The 22,292-nt window shown below is 46.7% G+C and overlaps 2 protein-coding genes and 1 long non-coding RNA gene across 3 annotated transcripts in view; 1 reads left to right on the plus strand and 2 right to left on the minus strand.

Moving 5' to 3' along the window:
• The window catches only part of LOC118212724, a 52,137-nt gene extending 32,565 nt beyond the window's left edge, over positions 1-19,572 (plus strand). Inside the window, exons 2-4 of the long non-coding RNA XR_004762293.1 lie at positions 17,089-17,245; positions 17,907-18,066; positions 18,312-19,572. This is a non-coding gene — a long non-coding RNA (uncharacterized LOC118212724). The remainder of the gene's footprint in view (positions 1-17,088; positions 17,246-17,906; positions 18,067-18,311) is intronic.
• Positions 6,204-7,802, minus strand: tmem141 (transmembrane protein 141). Its single transcript, XM_035390929.1, has 5 exons — positions 7,614-7,802; positions 7,174-7,240; positions 6,997-7,080; positions 6,742-6,849; positions 6,204-6,561 (listed from the first exon to the last, which is right to left on the minus strand). Exons 1-5 carry the CDS (start codon positions 7,665-7,667, stop codon positions 6,491-6,493), a joined length of 384 nt encoding a protein of 127 aa, XP_035246820.1. The 5' UTR covers positions 7,668-7,802; the 3' UTR covers positions 6,204-6,490.
• Positions 8,636-21,677, minus strand: LOC118212713. The gene is made up of 16 exons (XM_035390918.1): positions 20,372-21,677; positions 19,863-20,153; positions 17,911-18,088; positions 17,507-17,741; positions 17,068-17,162; positions 16,402-16,601; positions 16,212-16,290; positions 15,647-15,825; positions 14,510-14,839; positions 13,719-14,117; positions 12,629-12,811; positions 12,220-12,286; positions 11,779-12,010; positions 10,838-10,915; positions 10,134-10,236; positions 8,636-9,581 (listed from the first exon to the last, which is right to left on the minus strand). The coding sequence occupies exons 2-16, from the start codon at positions 20,078-20,080 to the stop codon at positions 9,497-9,499; spliced, it is 2,661 nt and encodes an 886-aa protein (XP_035246809.1). The 5' UTR covers positions 20,081-20,153; positions 20,372-21,677; the 3' UTR covers positions 8,636-9,496.
• Between the last annotated feature and the right edge of the window lie 615 nt (positions 21,678-22,292).

Consider the following 22,292-nt stretch of genomic DNA (forward strand, 5'->3'; position numbering starts at 1 on the left):
AGTCTCCAGGGAGTCGAACGCAGCTCATGTGGTAGCATTGTAATTACAGGGTACCTCTCTACAGGTATCTGCCCCCAGTGACGGCTCGCAACGCCTGTGGCTTCCATATTCACATTTAGAAATCGTTCTCTTCTGCATTACAGTTACAGCTTGGTCTGGATTGTCAGCTGAATTTCTGTCTTGTTCAGTGCTGCAGTACCATCTTCAGTTGGGCCAGAATATTGGAGCTAGCATTAGGAAACATAATCAGACTAATTAATAGATATGTAACATCATCCGAGTCGTTAAGGAAAGAAATTCAACAGAGTTGTACTGTTGTCATTTTTGGTGTTTTTCTTTTTTTGAAAAAAAAAAATTTAAGTTCTGTTTTTGTGCTGCACCTGTCCTTTTCCATTTGTATTTAGAGAGCATTTGTATTTTGATTATTATGATTTTTCTTGATGGGTCAGTACAGGATAAATTATTATCACAGCTAAGCTATCATGACTGCCCTTGTATCCTTTTATAGTTATTAATTTTCAGGAATAGACATCATTTCCAGATCGTTCAATCTCAGTTCTCACAAGTTGACACTGATCACTGTGCAGCAGAGATATGGGCATTAATTAAACCCTTGGGGCCAGTGTTAGTCCAGTCTGCCTCCTTCATCATTTTCAAACACAATAAAATTATCTTAGAATTAAGTATCCACATAGGTACTGTATGGATTTTCTACTATTTCAGTTTTATATTTAGTTTTATCAGCACAAACTTAAACTTGAATCTTCTGGTTTCATTGTTTTTGCATCTCCATATGGATATATGTCTGGAACAGCTGACAGATGACCCTAGAATGCTTGGAAAGTTGTGTGTTTTACCCTCCTGAGAATCACCTCATAGTGGATTTCTCTTGACGCCATTGGCTGAAATACACATGTGAGTGTTTGCACAAAGGGAGAAAGTGAATTGTGTGCCTGTGAGCCTGACCGTGGCAGTGCTAGTCTCCCACCCTGGATCAGCCTTCGCCCTTTCTCACTGAATGGTCATGGGTGAGGATTTCCGTCAGGTCCTCTGATCCTGGATCAGTTGCTCTAGAGCAGGAGGTTGTCCAGTCTTATCCGAAAAGGGCCGGTGTGGGTGCAGGTTTTTGTTTTGTCCCAGCTCTAAGACACCTGATTCAACTTGATTGAAGACCAGGATTAATTAATGTAATCAAGTGTCATAGTGCAGGACTGAAACAGAAACCTGCACCCACACCGGCCCTTTTCGGATGAGATGCCCCCCCGCTCTAGGGGCAGGAGGTGGCCCACGGAGCCAGGAGTGGCAGAGGGACCGCTTTCTCTCACCGTTCCCCTCTCTCTTTCTGTAATCCCTGCCGGCTGAATTATTAATCTCCCAGGCCCAAGTGCCCAGGGAGACGGGCTTTAATCCCCACGCCCCCCACCCCCCCACGCCCCAGACATGGTTCCATTCACACATAATACCCTGTATGCAAACAAACCACCCAAAAGTGCAGGGAAGACGGCTCGGACGGACACGCGATCTCAGCCAGCCTCCGGGACCGCTCTGCTGGGATTAAGCATGAGATTATTCTCTGTTTCATAGTGCATAAGCTGGTATCACTGTGGAGCAGGATGCACTGGAGCACAACTGTTCTGCTGTTTTGTCAGCAGAAGCAGATTTCAGATTTTATCGGCAGTTGGAGACGAGGGGTTTGAGATCTTCTGTGGGCTGGGAAAGAGCTGAGGTGGGGTGTGGGTTGTGGGGGTTGGGGGGGCAAAAGCCAAATGGTCGTATTGTCAGCCCCACATGTTCACACCTTAATGAACAAATTAACATAGCAGAGTGGGGATAATGTGTGTGTGTGAGTGTGTGTGAGTGTGTGTGAGTGTGTGTGAGTGTGTGTGAGTGTGTGTGAGTGTGTGAGTGTGTGTGTGTGTGTGTGTGTGTGTGTGTGTGTGAGAGTGTGATGTGAGACTGTTAATAATCCTCAGAGCTGTTTAGTCATGTGACTGAGACACACCCTTTCCCTTATTCTGTTCCAAAGTCCTGCTGCTGCTCGCTGTGAAGGTGCTCCCAGGTGCTGTGTGTGAATGTGCATCTGAACTCAAAGGGCCCATAACGGCTGTTGTATCGACAGGGTTTGTTTATTCTGAAGGACTGAGTAGAGCATTTGGAAAGGTCATTGGCTGCGTGCTGTTTGGTGATTGGCTTGGTCATAGTCTCTGTGCGTGTATGAGCGTGCGTGTGTGTGTGTGTGTGCGTGTGTGTGTGTGTGTGTCTCTGCATGCGTGTGTGTGCGCAGTATCCTTTGGACTGCATCATGCCGATAATGGTGACCGCAGTCTGTCTGCAACAGCTGCTCCAGCTGCGCAGTCCTCAGCAGCACTTGAGCTGCTGGGCTTGAGAGTGGAATAAAGGGACCATCTGGTTGTCTGGCTGCTTGATTGTACCCCCCTCCCGAAACACAGGTCTACACTGCAGCAGTGGGACAGGGCTGCTTTCTGAATGAGTATCTCCAGTAGGGATTAAAAGGAGTAGACATGCCAACAACACGTACAGGAAATTAGTACTAATGCCAGGTTTGTTTTGTCACATTAATAATAAAAATTCAAAAATTAGACCAAATACCAAATACTGCCCTTGAGTAATCATTAATTCAGTATTGGGTCTGAATTCATGCTACAGTAATATTTGATTGAATTTAATTCATGACTTTATCTTTTTTGGGAGAGACCTCAAAATGTCAAATGCGTGCTTTTATCTGGCAGTGCGGTTGGCTCAGGCCCTTTGTTCAGCTGAATGAGCTGAAACGTGCATTAAAGTGGCGGGATCTGCACTACATCTGGTTCAGGGTGCAGAGGGGTCCCGTTACTGAAAGATGACTCTATGAAAGAACATGTTTTATTTGAGCTGACCAATAGCGGAGTTTCAAACTGAAGAGAGCAGTCCCCCCCCCCCCCCCCCCCCCCCCCCCCCCGCAGAAATGCTTGTGTTGGGCAGATAATCAGACTCATGTTTTCCAACAGCTTCTCTCCCCCCCCCCCCAGGCCTCCCATACATTACAGGAGTTTCAGACGACTGCAATTGGATTCTTGTTCACATTTAGTGACGATCTTTTTTTCTTTGCATTTCAGTCATCTGGCAGATGCTCTTATCCGGAGCGATGAACAGTAGTACTGTAGAACCCTTTTCTAAAAACACTGGACTTTCATCATCTTTATCAAACTAAAACGAGTGAGCATTCCTCTCCAGTATTGAAAATTTAACCGAGTCCGTAACATTTACATTCACCTGCGCCAAAACAGACATCAGTGAATAAAACCAGAAATTCTCATCCTTATTTTTAATCAAGGATATGTGTACATTACTGATTTCAAATATGCTGAATGAAGGATTTGTATTCCTGAGAGTAACGCTGATGTTCTCCACTTGTACGTCACTCTGCTGATTCTAATGATTCTAATGTAATGTAATGTTGAGACATTACATCATTGCTGTGTTAAAAACAGCCCCATGACTGTGCTGTGTCTTTCTCTAGCTTTCATTCTGCAGAGAACACTTATTTTATTTCACTTTATTCCATGTAGGTAGGTGTTCTCTCTACATTGTAATAAAATTGTGAAAGTGTACTAAAATATGATTTCTTTGTTTAAACGTACTGAAATGCATTAATAATATATAGTTAATGTTTCAACAATTAAATATTTAGAATATGAAGACGATATGAAGGGCAGTTCTTCTCTGAACTAAAGCACAAGGAGAACTGCAGTCTAAAGTAAAGCTGCATCTCATTCATGGTAAAAAGCCAGCCTGTCGGTCCAGCCCTTGGGCAGTTCCGGGTTAGCTCATGTTGGTTCAGAGCCACACCTTGTTGTGTCTGTAACTATATGATTTTCCTCTTGGGCATCAGCGTAAAAGCTGACCTTCCTACTAAGCAAAATTAAACATTACCTTAATCATTTTCCAGGCTTCCATTGGTCAAAAAAATTTGTTAAATGTTTGCTCAGCTTTTAAGCTTTAGGAAGATTAATGGGATCTTGGAAAGAACTGCTTCCAGTGCATAAGGAGAGAAAGGTCCATTGTAAAAACTTGTTAAAAATCTTAAATACCCTTTGGACTGAATGAAGCTGAGCCGTTGTGGATTTTGGACCATTTATTTTTCACTGTTAGTTCTCTCTTTAAGCTTATGGGGAAATAGTTGACCTGATTTTGTGGCTGGTTATGCCTTGGTGGCCCTTGCTCCATATTTAACACTGCACTAAGTGTTTGGTACTTTTTTTAAGGGATTCTGACAGAAAGAACTACAATCCCCACAGACTCTCACTCTTTTAAAACTTCTGTACCCCCTGACCTCATTCAGATAAAGCTTCACACTGGTGTGCAATAAGGCCCCAAAAGAGTGGTGTTGTAACCCAGCATGCACTGTGTTGGTTCTGTAATCTACTAGTTTATTCATAAGTATCCTATATTTGTAAATATTATCTGGATTTTTTTTTGTTGGTTACCTTCTTGAAATGCATATACATTGCCTTGTTTACCTACATTATCTGTTCTATAGGCTTCTTACAATGACAGGCATAAATGGCATTTGTTGTGGGTTTAATGAAGACTCCCTGCTTTCCATCACCATTAAACACAGGATTTCCCTGTTTTTTTTTTTTTTTTTTTACTCATTGCTCAACAACTGCAACACTTTCTTGAGTTTTGGAATTGTAAAAGAAATTGTTTTATTTTTATTTTTTTTTATTTGTGTTAAACCAATAAAAGATTTTCAGTCTGACCAAAACAATAATGTTTATACTTACTTATCCAGAGATAATTACAGGTTAGTGACAATAAAAATAAAATAAAAAAACAGAATAAATGCTGAATTAATCTGTAACACACTCAAATCCAAATGTTATGCTCCAAGAAAGATGCTGTCACACTCACACACAGTGTTTCAAAGAGAAGAGAACGAGTCGAAATAACATGCTGGTGGTAATTACAACTACAGTTTCCAAAAGCTCAAGAGTCGAGAGTTCAGGGCTGACAGGGTCTCTATTTATAAAACAATGCATGAACAATGTATTCTAAATGCGTATGAAGAAGCAGGTGACTTATTGATACTGGATAGTTATTACCCAATATTCTGTAATTACTGGGAGGTGTGCTGACAGAACTGGACATGGTTGCCATATCTGATTAATTCTTTATGATTTTCAGTGGGAAAAGAGGCAAAAGTAACTATGTCCTTTACATAATGCCTTATGCATCATGAAGGTCCTTGTTTTGAGAACCCTCTCCCCACTAATAACCCAGGTACCCCCCAGATCATTTAAAAATAAATACTATGCATGGTCTTCATGGCAAAATAAAGCTGGTGACGGGTGGACTAAAACAAAGTAGTTTAGTCCCAGACTGGATTATACAGTTGCTTAAATGGGACCTTTTCTTGGTGTTTCACAGAAAAATGTTTCTACTGGCCACTAGTGGACAGTTATGGAGCTGCAGGATTATTACAACCAGACATGTTGATGCTTTCAAATAATACAGGATCAAGTGCTTACAATTACAATCCCCAACAATTGAATGCAATATAAGAAAAGGATTTGCCATACCAATAAAAACCCCGGCTTCCTTTAAGTAAATTACTTATTCTGCACGACACTCCTTTTAATGTGTTTAACTGCTCCCAAATCCAGCTGTTCTGTTTCTTACAGACATGCAGATATGTTGAGTCGTGAAACTGCAATATTATGGAGAATTATTACCATAGCCACAGGATCCCGCAGTGCTCTGCTGTTTTTTAAAGGTTCGTTCACCAAACTGCTGATGGATTGAGCAAATTGTCTTTTTTATGATGGTGATAAAATTAAACGGCTCACAACTATGAAAGCCATTTAATTTATTGCACACCTCTTGGTGGATGTGATTATAGCATTCTGCCCATCAAATTCCAATTCAAAAACATCCTTTAAGTGAGGATGCTGCCATTATCACACACAATAAAGGGTACTTTACATTAAAATTTCAACAAACCGCAATGGACCACGGTCTCTGCTCAGATTAGTAACAGATTGGTCAACACCAATAAACTCTTACTTTTAGTCTGAATATTATCATAACTACTAGAATTAAGGAGTCCCTATCACTGACATTCTTGTTTATAATCACATAATCATAAATCTGCAATACACAGAACAAAGAAAGATGAAACTAAGACCATTAAAACAGAACCATTAACACGTAAACATCTTTTTTTTATTTTGAGGATATGAAATGAACTTCAGTTTGTTTTTTATTGGAAAAAGTAGATTCAAACTCTACACAAATATTGTGGGGGTGAAACATTGTGTATTTCAGAGAAATAGCTTTTTTTAAAAATTTTTGATGTATAAATAAGCTTTAATAAGCTGCCAATGCTTTAGTGAATTTTAGCACCAGCTCTATGTTGTGAGTGATGCTGGTGTATGTATAAGGAGGGTGGGGGGGGGGCGAGGGTGTGTGAATGAGGGGGGGCAGTCAGTCACTCCATCACATCCCCATACTGTGTGGTTCTCGGGCCAGAGGGCTCTGTGGGCTGAGCTGGTTCCTCTGCTGCAATGGAAACAGTGGAAGTTCAGTTTATTCACTGATCAGACCAACGCGCACACACACATGCATACACAGTCATGCACAGGCTACACACACGTGCATACATACATGTGCATACACACCCACATGCATGCACAAAAACATTAATTACATACAAACTCATGCACTGCGCGCAAGACCTACTGTGTGGTGTTCTGTCGGGAACACTTCCTGTCTCTAAGTACATCCACAGGTCAGAGCACTTCTGGGTCTCGCTGCGTGTCACTGCGTAGCTGCACACTGACCCAGTCACTGGGGGAGGAAGAGGAGGGAGAGGGATGAAGATGAAACGGTACAGGCACTGGAGACAAATTAATATAAAAACACCATACACTTAATCACGTGTTAATATGTGGGGTTCCAGCAATGAACGCGCGCACATCGCATGGATAGACTCACCTACAGACAGCAGGAGGCTCCACTGTGACGGGTACGGAAGCTTCTTCTGCAGCATGTACTGTAGGGACAAGAGAAGCCCCGTGCCTGGGAGAGAGAATGCGCTACCATTTAACCGTGGCCCAAAAAAAGCGAATCACGCGATAACCGCACGGGATCGGAGTAATTCTCGCAACTCACCCAGTACAAATGTACCCGTCCCTTTCATGAAGGCGTGAGACTGACAGGCGCTATACTGTTGCAAACCCTAAAGAGAAAACCGTTCCCAGTTAATATGACAGTTTTCCTGGTGCTTTGGCGCAGTCAAACTCTGGATCAAAATGTTCATAGATCTAAACAAATATAGAAGCTATACGTAAACGGACTGAGCTTGCAGTCCAAGCTTGTATTTTAGTGTGACCCGATGAGCTACATAGCAATTTGTTCAACCGCATTTTTATTTAATCGTAACAGCAATAAAGAAAATCGGACTATGATAACCCACTAAAAGAGGTTTGTTGCATGGTGATCTCAGGTTCATAATTAAAACCGCGACCGTAGCTACACATCCATAGCATCTGCCATCTACATTAACAAGTATGTTGTTAACACTACACTACGACAAATATCTGAACGCATACCGGGTGTTTTGCGGCCACCGCGTCATCGACCTTCCTTAGCCCGATATTGACCATTCTGCGTAAATTAATTTATGGAGTACTACTGTGTACAGGTCGTTTAACCTCTGCAAGCGACCACAGAAACTGCACACAGATACGATACTGTCATGTTGTTACCCAACTGCCTACTTCCGTATACATACGATCAAAGAGACCATCAAAACGTCATTGCGTGCGAAATCACTTGGGGTGCCCGCACGTGGAGTGGAGGAAGCACAACAACATGGCAAACATAAAACGAAAGATTCTGCTCTAATGTGTGGTCATCCCAATAAAGACTATTTGAATTTGAATCTTTGAACATGATATAGGGCTTCCGGTATATTTTCATTTGTTTTACCTTTGTTCGAGCGATAACATGAAAAGGATCTGTACAGAAAGTCATAATAACTAGACAGGTGGATTTAATATAAATTTCACAAACAACTTAACATGAGTTGGGAGTGGTTATCCATCTTTATTATAAAACAGTAGTGAAGCAAAATATTAGCTGTTTGGGAATGGAATACAGTGAATGGGATACAGTCCCAACACATACTGAACTCATGGAACCTCTGTGCCAAAGCTTCTGTGCATTTCAGTTTCCTCAAGCATTTGTTGGTTGAGTAAAACTCATGTATATGAAAAGGTCAGAAGCTATATGTTTTTATATATATTAAGTAGTGATGTGTGAATGAGGTTTCATGAAACCCATAATGGATGGAGGTTCAATGACCTGTCATTCACACGAGTTGTACCAGCCAGATTGCACTCTCCACATAGAAGACAGTTATTGGATCATATATGACAGCTTGTGTTCGGCATACACCCCATTCTGCTATCAATAACATTTATCAGTCTGAAAATGGGTGGTCCTTTGGAAATGTACTGTTATTACTGTACATACGCTGGAGAAGGGTAGCGTGCATGTGCATTCAAACCAACATGTGGAACTTATAAGAAGGCTAGACACAAGCCAACCCAGTAAGAACAGGCCACTCAGATTTGATGCAGAACTGTGCTGTGCTTTATTCAGTTCCTGATTGATGTATAGGAGAAATCTGATGGTTTAGGATTGTAGGGATAGCATTGCAGACAATTTAAAATCAGAAAGTCATTTCAGTGATTCGAGACACGGGTATTTGGGAATGTTGAACACAGAAACACACGCACGTCCGTCCAGTATTAGCTGCTAGGTTGATTAAAATCACTGCACACTGCACAGCCGTTTCCACCATTTTGACCATGGCTGTACTCTGTCTTGCACTATAGCAGTCAAAAGACACATGATAATACTATGAAAACAATAACAGAAACACACAGACAGCACCCCCTCATCCCTCCTCACTCTGATTTTAAAAGCACCACAGTCCAATCAGTGTCAGAATTCCAGGGCACAGACATCCTGTTGTTGCTACAGTATTTAAAAAGATCAGAATACTTCAATGTCCTTGGATATTCCCCAAGGGACTAACACGTTTTATTATCTGACAGTAATATATTTGTCAGAAATGTCAGAGTTGAATAATAAAAATGATTTGGAATTTAAATACAGGTATATGAAAAAGTGTAGGCTGTAGAGAAAGACATGGCTTTGGAAATTGGCTGCAAACTGGCTGTCCCCCAAAAAACCTTTGGTAAACTCTGTTCTAAGGCTGCAATTTTACAAGCTTTACAGTTAGGCTGGAGAACTCAGCCTGTGTCTCACTGATGTTCAAGCCTCTCTGCTCCTCAGGCTGTGTGTTTCTCCCTTTGGAGAGCATGCAGTTAATGCCCCCACGTTTTCGGACTGTTGGTACAGCCCACTGCATGCAGTTGATGCCCCCCATGTTTTCTGACTGTTGGTACAGCCCGTTGCGCTGAGTTCAGCTCAGCACCCTGCGGTTTGTTCTCATGGAATGACCCGGCCTGATTTCACTCCTTACTGTTGGCTGCCTCATGACCGTGGATCTGACAGACAAACAGACACACACACGCACACAAGACAGACAATACAGACAAACAGACAGACAGAGTTAAAGCAATTAAAAGTTCATTAATAGATCTCATTAAAATTATACAACTGATTACTGGATATTTCAAATTTCATCAGGAATGCAGGGCAGTGAAATGTTGGGCAGTGAAATGCAGGGCAGTGAAATGTTGGGCAGTGAAATGCGGTGCAGTGAAATGTTGGGCAGTGAAATGCAGGGCAGTGAAATGTTGGGCAGTGAAATGCGGTGCAGTGAAATGTTGGGCAGTGAAATGCAGGGCAGTGAAATGTCGGGCAGTGAAATACAGGGCAGTGAAATGTTGGGCAGTGAAATGTTGGGCAGTGAAATGCAGGGCAGTGAAATGTCGGGCAGTGAAATACAGGGCAGTGAAATGCAGGGCAGTGAAATGTTGGGCAGTGAAATGCAGGGCAGTGAAATGCGGTGCAGTGAAATGTTGGGCAGTGAAATGCAGGGCAGTGAAATGTTGGGCAGTGAAATGCAGGGCAGTGAAATGCAGGGCAGTGAGCACCTGTCTCCCCGCATCCGGCTCTGTTTTTGTTCTATCCAGTCCAGATTGGGCCGGTCCAGTTCTGACCACACATGGTGCACAGGCTGGATGCACTTCACCAACCCTGCAGGTAGACCCACAAGCAGAGAATAATGGATCCCAATACTATAACACACATGTACATGCGTACACACATATACATACACACACACACACACGCACAATCCTTTACGCAAACAGACAGGTGAGGAGGCAGACTGGTACACAGAACACACGGGAAGGTAATCCAGAGTGAGCGGCAGCTACAGGACACAAACGCAGGTCTGAGAAAGATCATCACAGAGAACTGTAACTTACACCTGTGTCTGCAGGACTTCCATTCTAGGGCTCCCACTTGCTCCTGAAAATTTATCTCTGCTAACTGTAAAAAATATTTAGGAGCACATCTACTATTTGGGATGCATTAGTGTGCTCCTAAATTTTTCAACTTCAGAGCACGTGCTCCTCGGAAAAAAACGTTGGCATAGAGCCCTGGTCTGTGATCCATCTCACTGACACTGGACATGGGAAGATATTTATAAGTTACAGAGAGAGAGAGGAGGGGAGAGAGATAGAGAGAGGAGGGGGCAGAGCAAGAGAGAGAGGAGGAGGGGGGGAGCGAGAGAGGGTGCTGAAAGACACACAGGCACTGTTGGACAGCGGTCCAGTGGAACAGAATTACTTACGGACACGGTGTGCAATGCTGGGCAGAGTCCCCTGCTCACTGGCGCCACCTCCTGGAGCACTGTGCTGCAGCAGCACTCCTGATAGCGGGAATAAGGGTGCGGTTTTGATGACACATTTGATGCACACAGAAATCAGTTTGTAGCCCGTTTGAGTGGTTGTGGTTGTTGGTCAGACATGAGCAGTTGTGATATCACATGAGCGGTTGTTGGTTTTGCGACAGGAAAATGTATACTGAAGATCGTACAATACAAGACACATACACAGCACAATCAAAGTCTCCTCCATCCTGGCTCACTAAGAAAACTACAGCCAATTACAGACAAGTGGGGTCAACCACACACACTTCTTTGCTATTGGTTGAGGCTACGAATTCACCGGTCAAAGTTCACAACAGTTGAACACAGAATGGAAGTGAACAGGAGGCGAATATTCGCCAATGTTAATTCTGCGTATGTGTGACCGCGCCCTAAGGGGGAGCGTTTCCTGTTATTCTGCAGTGGCTTTGCAGGGCTTTTATTCTGTAAATTCTTTACTGGGCTTTTATCCTTTAAATGCTTTGCAGGGCTTTTATTCTGTAAATGCTCTGCAGGTCTTTTATTCTGTAAATGCTTTACAGGTCTTTTATTCTGTAAATGCTTTACAGGTCTTCTATTCTGTAAATGCTTTACAGGTCTTTTATTCTGTAAATGCTTTGCAGTTGTTTTTCTGCAACATGGAGGTAGAGCAGGAGAAAGATACAACAGGAGAGAGAGAAACAGGGGAGTGGTCCTAAGGGTGGCAGTTGGTATGGGAGTGGGGAGACGAAGCAGGCTTCAACTCAGTATGTATCAACAGATGGTCTTAATGAGTATCAAGTGTTACATGTCAGGCATCGTCCCCACAGCAGCTTTTAAGCACTGGACACACACTCACACACACACTCAGAGGCAGAGAGCCTTACCCATGTTGGCTTTGTCCCCCATTGGGCTGGGACCCGCAGGGTGTGGTGTGGGGCCCACACGGTGTGGCGTGGTAGGAGGAGTTTGTCGGAGCGGCAGGTCCCCTGCAGTCCCAGCACGGCGGGCCAGCAGGGGGCGATGTGGAGCGCTCTTTGCTTCGACCCTCCCAACACTCTCCCTGGCACTCCTCCGCAAGGCCTTTAGGTCACACCCACTAACAGCGCCCACAGCCTCCTAAACACACTCAATAAAACAATGACTGCAATCGTCAGTTTATATTCTGTTATTTTTACTGTTATGTATTTTATTATTTTTATCATTATGAATTTTAATTTTACATTAATATTTATACATACTTGACAATATTATCCATATGTCATCTATTATTAGCATTTAACTGCACATTTAGGTTATAGATTCATATTTAGTATGATTGTTGATACCTCAGTAGACTGGATGGACGTTTGGCTGCTGTCAGAACCAGGGGAATGAACCAAAATTGAGGGCCGCCTGTAGGGGGCGACAGACCCAAAACCATTTAAATTTCAGAGCAGCCCATGAAAAAATGTCATAACTTATAGCTGATAAAACATCTCAACCAAAGAAAGGTTTTCAAAACATAGCTCTTTTATAGTTTGACGATACTGATAAGACATCTCTACATTCCTGATTCAAGCAAAGCATTGAGTGACTTTGCCACGACACCCATGAACCTGAGGGGTATTCCTTTTTGTTACTACTTTGATGATGCTGTTGAATCTCCCCTCGCTGTAAATTGTAACATGGCTGAGTTGATGTAATTGGATTCTGGTGCTGCGCTTTTGGGCATCCGTGTGACTGTTTTGGAAATACCTGTGCCTGTCTCTGTTGCCGGCTGTCTCTCTCTCACTCTGAGCAGACATATGGCCCTTTGGTCGATGGCCATGAGGTGATGGCGCCCTTTTGACCTTCTCCCTGACCTCAGAGACCTCCCTGACTGGAGGGGACGGGGCAGGAGTGTGTGTGGCCAGTTGGCGGGATGGGGAGTACAGGCACCTGACAGATGGAAGGGAAGACCAACACTGCAGTCAGGGATGTCTCTGACTCAGGGCGAAACTCTGACCTCTACAGCACAGACCAGACCACTGACACCTACAACACAGACATAACCACTGTCCCCAGCAGCACGGACCTGACCACTGGCCCCTGACCCTACAGTACAGACCTGACCACTGACTCCCAACTACACAGACCTGATCACTGACCCCACTACAGCACAGACCTGACCACTGATCCCTACAGTACAGACTTGACCACTGGCCCCTGACCCCTACAGTATAGACCTGACCACTGACCCCAACAACACAGACTTGACCACTGACCCCTGCAGTACAGACCTGACCACTGGCCATTGACCCCTACAGTACAGACCTGACCACTGGCCCCTGACCTCTACAGTACAGACCTGACCAATCACCCCCATATAGCACAGACCTGACCACTGACCCCTACAGCACAGACCTAACCACTGGCCCCTGACCCCTACAGCCAAGACCTGACCACTGACCCCTACAGCACAGACCTGACCACTGTCCCCAACAGCACAGACTTGACCACTGACCCAAACAGCCCAGACCTGACCACTGACCCCAACAGCCCAGACCTGACCACCGACCCCAACAGCCCAGACCTGACCACTGACCCCTACATTACAGACCTGAATACTGTCCCCAACAGCACAGACTTGACCACTGACCGCAACAGCACAGACTTGACTGACCCCAACAGCACAGACCTGACCACAACACTAAAGATTATCAAAGCTGGGAAACTGGACTCATTTTCCCTCCCTCTTTAAACCACTGGCACTTCCTCTCTCAGCTCAGTCTTATTCACTGTATTGGCTTGTGCCGAACAAAATGACAAAACACAGACACCGCCAATCTCCCTCCCTCCCTCTCACCTCTGTGTGTGCACATACTCGTCGCGGGCGGTCCTCTTGGTGACCGGGCGGCTCTGGCAGCGCCCCCTGGAGGTGATGGCGGTGACGGTGCAGGTGTAGGCGGTGCTGGCGGTGAGCCGGCGGGCGGTGTAGGCCCGCTCGGTGCCCAGGTAGGCCACGCGCCCGTTCAGCCGCAGCTCGTAGTTAAAGAGGCGGCCCAGGGGCAGGGCGGGGGCCCCCCAGCTGACCAGCAGCTCGTGGCGGCCCAGCACGGTCATCGCCAGCCCCGAGGGGGCGTGGTCCTGGCACTCGGGCGTCCGGGCGTCCACCGTGGCGCGCTCCCCCGGCGCGTCCCCCGGCCCCACCGCGCACACCCCCAGCTGGTACAGCGTCCCTGGAGACAGCCCGCCCACGATGGCCCTGGCGCGGACGGGGGGAACCACGGTTAGCCTGCCCAAGCTTGGGAGTGTTTCAGAGCACCTGTTCCTTATGAACCCTTCCCAGAAACTGTCCCTCAAACGGACGGCGTTTGACTCAAAACCCAAAAAATCTCTTGTATCCGACAGTAAAATAAGAAGAAAAGTTCACACAGCTCTATCTTATGTTTATATTTAGTACACGAAGACTCAAAAAGAAAATTAATTTTAAAAGCAAAGTTTGCACAGCGGCTTTTATTCTGTATTTCATCAGTGCTTTATGCTGAGAAATTAATACAGGGTTCAATATGCTACTGGTTATCAACACAATTACAGAAACTCAGGGCTAATTCCAGAATGAGTTATCGGAAACGCGGCTGGGAGCTGGTCGCTCACCCTGGCTCTGCGGTCGTCTCCAGCAGCGTTTCCCCGCGGTAAAGCTGGTAAAGCCTGGGTTTGACCCCTCCCTCCGGCGCGCACCAGCTCAGCCGCACCTGAGTCGGAGTGCAGCCAATCACGCGCAGCTGCCGCGGCGGACCGGGCACTAGCTCCGCCCCTTTGCTATCCACGGCCAATAGGGTGGGCTCGCTGCAGGGGCTGACATCACCGCCGTCGGTGGACTGGACGAGGCGGAGAGAGAGAGTGCGTCCGGATTGGAGCGCCGAGTTAGGAAGGGTCAGGTGACACTGGTTACCCCTGTACAAAACCTTGTCTCTGTCCAGGAGGCTAAAGCAAAATAGCACAAGGGAAGCAGCAGGTTAGGATCTACAGAGGCATCTGTGTATCTGTTGGGTTGTATCACCTGGTCACTGAATTGAGTGAATTAATTAATTAAATGTCTTTTTTTATAGCCTCTTTCCAGAGCAAGCCTCACAAGATGCTTTACAGATCATTAAAAACAATTAGCATAATCCCATTAGGACACACACAGTACAACAACAAACTACACAATGACAATATTGAAATGCCCGTCTGTATATAAATGCTCACGTTAAAAACAGTCCACAGCGCTCACCGATCTAATGGGAAGACTTTTCCAAAGCCTAAGCCCTACAGAGGTAAAAGCTCACTCTCCCTTTGTTTTAAGTCAAGTCCTAGAGAAGGCCGGTGAACCTTAGTCCGATGACCTAAGAGTTCTGCCCGTGAGATAAGGGGACAGGAGGTCAGAAGTGTAAGAGGGAGATAGATCATGGACTGCCTTCAAAGCGATTAATCGAGGCTAGATCATGGACTGCCTTCAAAGCGATTAATCGAGGCTAGATCATGGACTGCCTTCAAAGCGATTAATCGAGGCTAAGAGAAAAGTCTCTTGACCGTTGAGCGTTGTGCTGCTTCAAGCTCTGTCGCACTTTTTGTGTTGCTTCCTGAAATCAAGAGACTTGTTCTCTGTGCCTCATTTTAAAGCAGAATGTTCCCGTTTGAGCAGTTATTTATCACCAGCTCTCCTTAGATTGTGAGCAGGTCATGAAACATCGAGGGAGGTAACCGAAGTAGACTGAAAAGGAGCACCTCTTCCCAGTGCACCTTTCTGACCTGTACGTGACCTCCAGCCCACTCTCGGGAGCGCATTTCTCCCACGATACCACGTGGGAACCAGAGGGACGGCAGCTCGTTTTCGGGGGAAGGGGTTTGGAGAGGCGCTGCAGCCTCCTCAGACACGCGCTCACTTCCTCCTGGAGCTCCTGACTGATGGAGCGGGACTGAGAGAGAGACTGAGAGACGGAGAGAGAGGCATGATGGTACATGGAGTTCTTTTCAAGTCTCTTTGACAGTGGTGTAGGTTTTTCTGCGTCTGGTTCATCCTGTATAAAAGTGGGTCTTAGTTCCACCCCCTGCATGGCAAGTGCGTTCCGTTCTGCTCTGAGTACAACTGCACCTCAAATGGCCATGAAGTTACCATGACAACTTTCAGTGTTGAACTTTTTTTTTTTTTTGTAGAAATGGTGTTGTGTGATTGGTCCCTGTGTAAATTTTGCTGAGTGACAGTGGCGTGTTATCTCTGAAGACTCTGAGGGAAAATAAGGACACGGGGAGAGCAGCCAGAGCACGCTGCAGACTGGGGAAGAAGGGATGAGCGGAGATTAAACGAGTGTCCAACCTGCAGTCGCTCCTCTAAGAGAGAGTGCTCTCTCACACACAGCACTCCCCTGGGCCTTGAGACTAACACCTTCACTGTCCTAAGAGAGAGAGGGGGGGGGATTACACAGCATTAAGTTAGGTGTCACAATCAGATTTAAGAGAATGATTGGTGGTCAACAGGCAGTGCTCATTGGCACAGACGTACTCACATGGCCGCAAACCAGGCGCTGTCGTGCTCCTCTTCCAGTAGGTGGCGCAGTAAGCCGTCCAGCAGGTGGGGAAAGGCAGGGCTTCCCAGGACCAGGGTGTGGCCATCCTCTTCTGTTACTAGGCAACTCAGGGCAAAGCAGGCAGTCTGCCCCGCCCCTGGCCACCTCCCCTCACAGAGCAGGGCTTGAAGACTGCTGACCTGGGGGGAGGGGGTGGCATTCAATTCAAACACCCCCTACGGTGGAGAACCCCACCTTTATCCAGCACAAACCACAGCGTGCAGTACAATACGGTTTAACACGAGGACCTTGATGTCTTTAGCCACTCGAAGATTCACTACTGTTCCAAGTGTTCTTCGTTTTGAGATATTGGCTCTCATTGTGGTCTCACCGGCTGGTGCTCCTGTTCCATGCCTATGTCCTAAACCACTGATTCCCAACCCTGTACCTGGAGGTCTACTGTCCTGTGGGTTTTCACTCTTACTGTAACATAGCACACCTCATTCAACAGCTAGAGATCTTGTTGTGCTGCTAATTAGTCAAATCAGGTGTGCCAAATCAGGGAGGGAGTGAAAACCTGCCAGACGGTAGATCTCCAGGAACAAGAGTGGGAACCACTGCCCTAACCCCAGACAGCGGCCAGTCAGACTGCGGGTCGTGACTCACCAGCTGGTGCTCTTGTTCCAGGGCCAGTATCAAGCTCCTGCCCGCCTCAGTTCCACAGAGTCGGCCCACGGCAAACGCGGCGTTCATGGCGGTGTCTGTCAAAACGGCACGGCTGAAGCATCAGAGCTGCACTGCCAGAAAGTTACCGTTTGCCACCCCTGTGTTTAACCCCAGTGAGGTGAGTAGTGCTCGGAGCGGAGGGGGTGGTATAGGGGAGATGGGGTGTTTGTGGGGTGTAAGGGTTGGGGGGGTTAACACCTATGTGTCTGTGGAGTCATAGGGAGGGGGTGCAGGGGTGTGAGGGATGGGCATGTGCGGGGGGGTACACAGCCGTGTTACTGTGTGCCAGGGTCCTCAGCATGTTGGGGGGGGGGGTATTTTTTGGGGGGTACACACCTGTGTGGCAGTGTGTGTGGGGGGGGGGGGGGGGGGTACATACCTGTGTGGCTGTGTGCCAGGCACTGTGCCAGGCTCCTCAGTGTGTGGGGGGCAGAGGGGTGCTGCAGCAGGCGCTGGCAGGCCTCCTCACACAGGGACAGACGGGCCACCACCAGGGCGGCGTAGTTGACCGTGCTCTCCCGCTCCTCACGCAGCAGGGTGGGCAGGCTGGCCAGCACCTCCCCAAAAACCTCCTCCTCCCTCAGGAGCCGGCCGCGCCCCACACTGCTCCCCACCTGAGCCAGGGAGGAACAGAGAGAGAGGGGGGCTGTGGCCTGTCATCTCTCACTGGGGCTACATGCTGGATGTGTGTGTGAGTGTGAGTGTGAGTGTGAGTGAGTGTGTGTTTCAGTTCTGTGCACATAAACAGTGGGGTGACTGAGCACAAATTTGCCTTTCAGTTACCAATGAGGCGATGGCCCCCGCAGCGTTCATCACAGTGTCCGGGTCGTCGTGGGTCAGGAGCCTCCCTAAGGCCCCCACTAGCCCAGCGCTGTCCCCCTGCGTCCCTTCCAGGGTCTCCTGCACCCAGCCGTCTCTCTCCACCAGCGCCCCCAGGAGGTAAGCTGCAGTACTGCACAACCTTCAGAAACAAAGAACAACAGCAAGTTATCCCACTGCTTCTACACCCAGAGTCAGTCAGTTCATTTGCTTGGGAATGTTTCTCATAACCAGGTCAGACAGTTCAACTCATCAGCTCATTTATGAGCTACACACATACACACACACACACACAGAATCTCCACAAACAGTGTTTGATTAGTCGGCCTGTAAAAGCCGCTGATGTACATTAACGCGCTCTGCAGTGGGGATCTGTTTGCCGTCTTCAGCAGATCTGAGCATCTGGTGTGCTTCACTGTCATGGTAATGCCCATTAAACGGCGGCAGTAAATTTCACTGGCTTTGAACCTCCTCACCGGACTCAGGCACTCATCGGGTCAGCCGCAGGCTCCCTCTCCCCTGTTCGGAGTCAGGACCCCGTTACCGTGGAAACGCATAAACAAGCCCCCCTTCAGAGCGGAGTTAACCCTTTCCGAACGGCGGAGCGGAGGGGCCGGTCACCGTTCAGGCGGCCACGAAACCTATCGGGCTGCCAGCCCCAGGAAACCTGGCGCTCTTCTGACGCACGTCGTCGGCCCTGACTGAGCGGGTCCTAGCGCGATACGGACAGATCGCTCATAAACGCGCAGGCGCGTGACCCGCCAGGGGGGTCCGTGCGTGATCTACGGTCACGCTGCGTTTGTACAGTACGCCGAGTTACGAGCCAAACGCGGCCTTGTCTCCCCCCGACACACAATGGCGTACGGTGATTGATTGGCCTCAATAAAGCTTTCTCATTAAACCCGACGCGTTTATCAACTTTTAAATTTGTCCGCTGGAAAATGGCTCTACCAGCCAAAACTTGGCCCTACTTCATTGAGCAAATACAGTCGCTTTTACAGCCTGGTCCGTCACGCTCAATACGGCTCGCGTTTAAAATTTACAGGCGCTGACATGTTGCGAAGCATGGCATTCAGCGGTGTGAGCGCGTCACGCGTGATCGTTTCTGACCCTTTCAGACGCTTTGTGATGGGGGTGCTGAGCAGGTACTGGGCTGTGGGAAAGGGCAAATGCACAGACCGATCAGTAAATTCTGCATTCAGCACACGGGCATTTACTACACTGGGCATGAATAGATTTGTCAGACTATAAACATTTTAAGTTACGGTGGGTGTCTGCGCTCGCTAACAGTGGGTAGCATTTCAGCTGTAAGTACAATGCTATCTAAAGCACACTGTCTGCGAAGAATTTGTTATTTTAATCCAACGGGTTTTGAGCGTCAGGACACTGAAATTGTGTAAACAACACAGAAGAACCCAGAATTATAACCACCATTCTGGTGCTCAGTGATTATTGTGTTACGGATGGACGGTCTAATCAGTCAGTGGAATCCTTTATGAAGCTTTTGTCATTTATGTAGTGTATTATTAAATACAATAACAGATATGAATCTGTTTATTACCAAACTGTCCCATGAGTGGAATCTGATTGTGAAATGTCTGTCATGCCCATAATGTTGTTTCCCTTCCTGAAGCAAAAAGCTCAAGCACCCAGCAATCTGTGTCCCTGTGAGGTGAGGTGCCTAACAACAAGGAACAAATCTGCCATCTCCCCAGTAAATCAAACCAACTAAAAAAGAACCACAGCCAATCTCCGACGCAAAGTCTCTCCATAGTAAAATCCACACAGTGGAAAGAACCTCGGTTTGATCATTTTCAAAATCTTTCGAGTCCCTGGTTTTGTGAAGGATTTGGCAGCAGCGTGGGGACCTGTGCTGAACGCCGCGTCCCCAACGCCGCCGCTCGAGAAGCGCTTACCGGGAGTCCGAGGACCTGAGCGAACGCCCCAGCACGCCGACGCACCCCTCTCGATCCGGCTCCCGCAGAATCCTCTCCACCAGCCGCCCCTTGCTCTCCGGGACCGGGCCGGACCCGCTCAGAACCTCCAGGGCGGCCATCATGTGAGCGAGGTCCGAGCGCTGCGGTCCGGGCGCTGCGTGCCCCGTCATGTGACGGGAGCCTGGACGGCACGCCATCCGCAGGGGCGTCAGTGCAGCATCACCTCACAAGCACAGGGAAGCAGGCGCCACCAGTGTGTCCATGAGGGGCCAAGAGGGACAACACAACAGGTTATAGCTTCATTTTATGCAGAAACACATACAACGCACACACATGCACGCGCGCACACACACACACACATAGGCACATGCACACGGTGTACATGCAGCTTCCAATGTTTTCAGTGCCCCTAGGTCTTACTTTTGAGTGGTGCACTTGCAGATGACTGTACTCTCCCAGAAGATATACGGGGTGCATTTCAAACTTACCAAGTGAGGAGTGAGTTGTACAATCATTGAAATGACGAGCATTGGCTATAAATCCAGGTACCCCTCTCTCCTCTACTTGGTCTACGGTGGTGGCACTTCGAGCCAGATCAGTAGACCTGTGCGAATTCAAACGGACGGAGGTCCTGGTGTGCGCATAGCGAAGAGCTGCTGCAGGCGTCGCGTTTGCTTAAGCGCTTAGCTCGGTAGAGCAGCCTGTCCTTTGCAGACCGGGGCGGAGTTCACCGCGATCGTCACTCTATAAATAGCAACAGTCCAGTTCTGAACAAACACTGTTATGTCGTTACAACTGCAACAAAGCCGAGTGAGGTTTGTTGTATGTTTATCGGCGCCGACCGTGTTCATTTCTTATCAAATTATTGCTCGTTGTCTGTACTTCAAAGTAACTCCACAACGGTCTTGTGAAACTTTTAGCCTATCGTTGATAAACCAGTTACTGTCTTGATCCAGCCAGACACTCCAAGTGGAAAGCGACTTTATTAGAAAAACGCATACCGTTGTTCGTTTTTACTTCCCAAAAAGGTGCGGCTTCGTGAGCCAGATATTGTATCATTAAGGAAAATCTTTGGATTGGCAACACGGTTGATGCTACAAGCTGTGAAGATTGAGGAAAGGGAGAACCGCGGATTCGTTAGGAACGGTTAAGCTTCCGGTGGGTTGTTGGAGGTCCTTTGTTGAATCTGGGTGAGAATGAAAGGATGGTGAACAGGAGGATAATGAGATGCTCATAAACTCGCAGCCTCTTGTTTTGAACTACATCCCGTCCCAGCCGACTGCCATTAGCCCGAAAGTACCAGTTCACTGGTCACCATGTCAACGTTTGGGGAAAGGTTATTCATTCAATTTCCTGGCTAGCTACAAATTAAACTGTAAACAAAGCACAACTATTACTACCTAAACTTTACAGTAGTTCATAATTATACATTTTAAAAGCGACTTCCTAATAAAAATATGTTTCCAACTGCGCAGCCGAGGACATTCGATGGGTAAGCCTTTTGCAGATCCACGTTTGTTAAAACTTTGACGAATTAGAAGAGAAAAAGCTGTTAAAAAGAAATGTGGCCTATACAACTATATATTTGTTGCTACCGTGTCGCTGAAATATTGCCATTGAAAATGTTGCTACGTGGCGCCGTCATGTGGTGATTGACGTGTGCGCGCTGAGTGGACGGGGTACAGGTAGTATTTACCCTCGTTTAAAATTAACGGAACTAAAAATCCAGATTGAACTCTCCATATTTTTAAAGCGTTAATTCTTAAATTATATCAAGCCATATCCCTCCAATAATTGATTTAATTAATTACCTTCATCAATCTTCTGTTCAAACCAACAACATCCCAAATGCAGATGAAACACTTATTTTATTCATTTTAATTATTTTTTAATTTTACAGTGAAGAGATGGTCAGATCTTTCCCAACTCTAGGCCCATTTGCACAGCTCATTAATTTAATGCATGTTTTTTATTATTTAAAAAATCCCAACCCCTAACCCCCCCCCCCCCCAAAAAAAAAAAAATGAAAAAATAAAAATAAAATCTCCCTCACTCAATATCTCTGTGTCTAGGTCAGCTAGATCAGGGCTGATAGAGCAGGTTGAGACAGACCTGTTTGAAACTGTTGATGCCAAAAGTGTAAAGGAAACTAGTCTCGTAAACACAGTTGTTTAGTTTCAGTGTGGTTTCAATAAGCGCTCGTGGTCTTGGTCAGTCTAAACCTCACTTTCGTAACCCTGACCAGGACTAGGAAGAGGAGGTATCGGTGCACAGTGTTAGAACCATCCACATAAATAAAAAATAATTACCATAATTATCACCATGTCCTTGCATGTACTGTATATACCTTCTTCTAACATGCATATCTGTGCGTGTTTGTTTATCAAGAAGGGGTACCAACACTGACCA

This window comes from Anguilla anguilla, chromosome 14, assembly GCF_013347855.1.
Source record: "Anguilla anguilla isolate fAngAng1 chromosome 14, fAngAng1.pri, whole genome shotgun sequence".
NCBI classification, from domain to species: domain Eukaryota; kingdom Metazoa; phylum Chordata; class Actinopteri; order Anguilliformes; family Anguillidae; genus Anguilla; species Anguilla anguilla.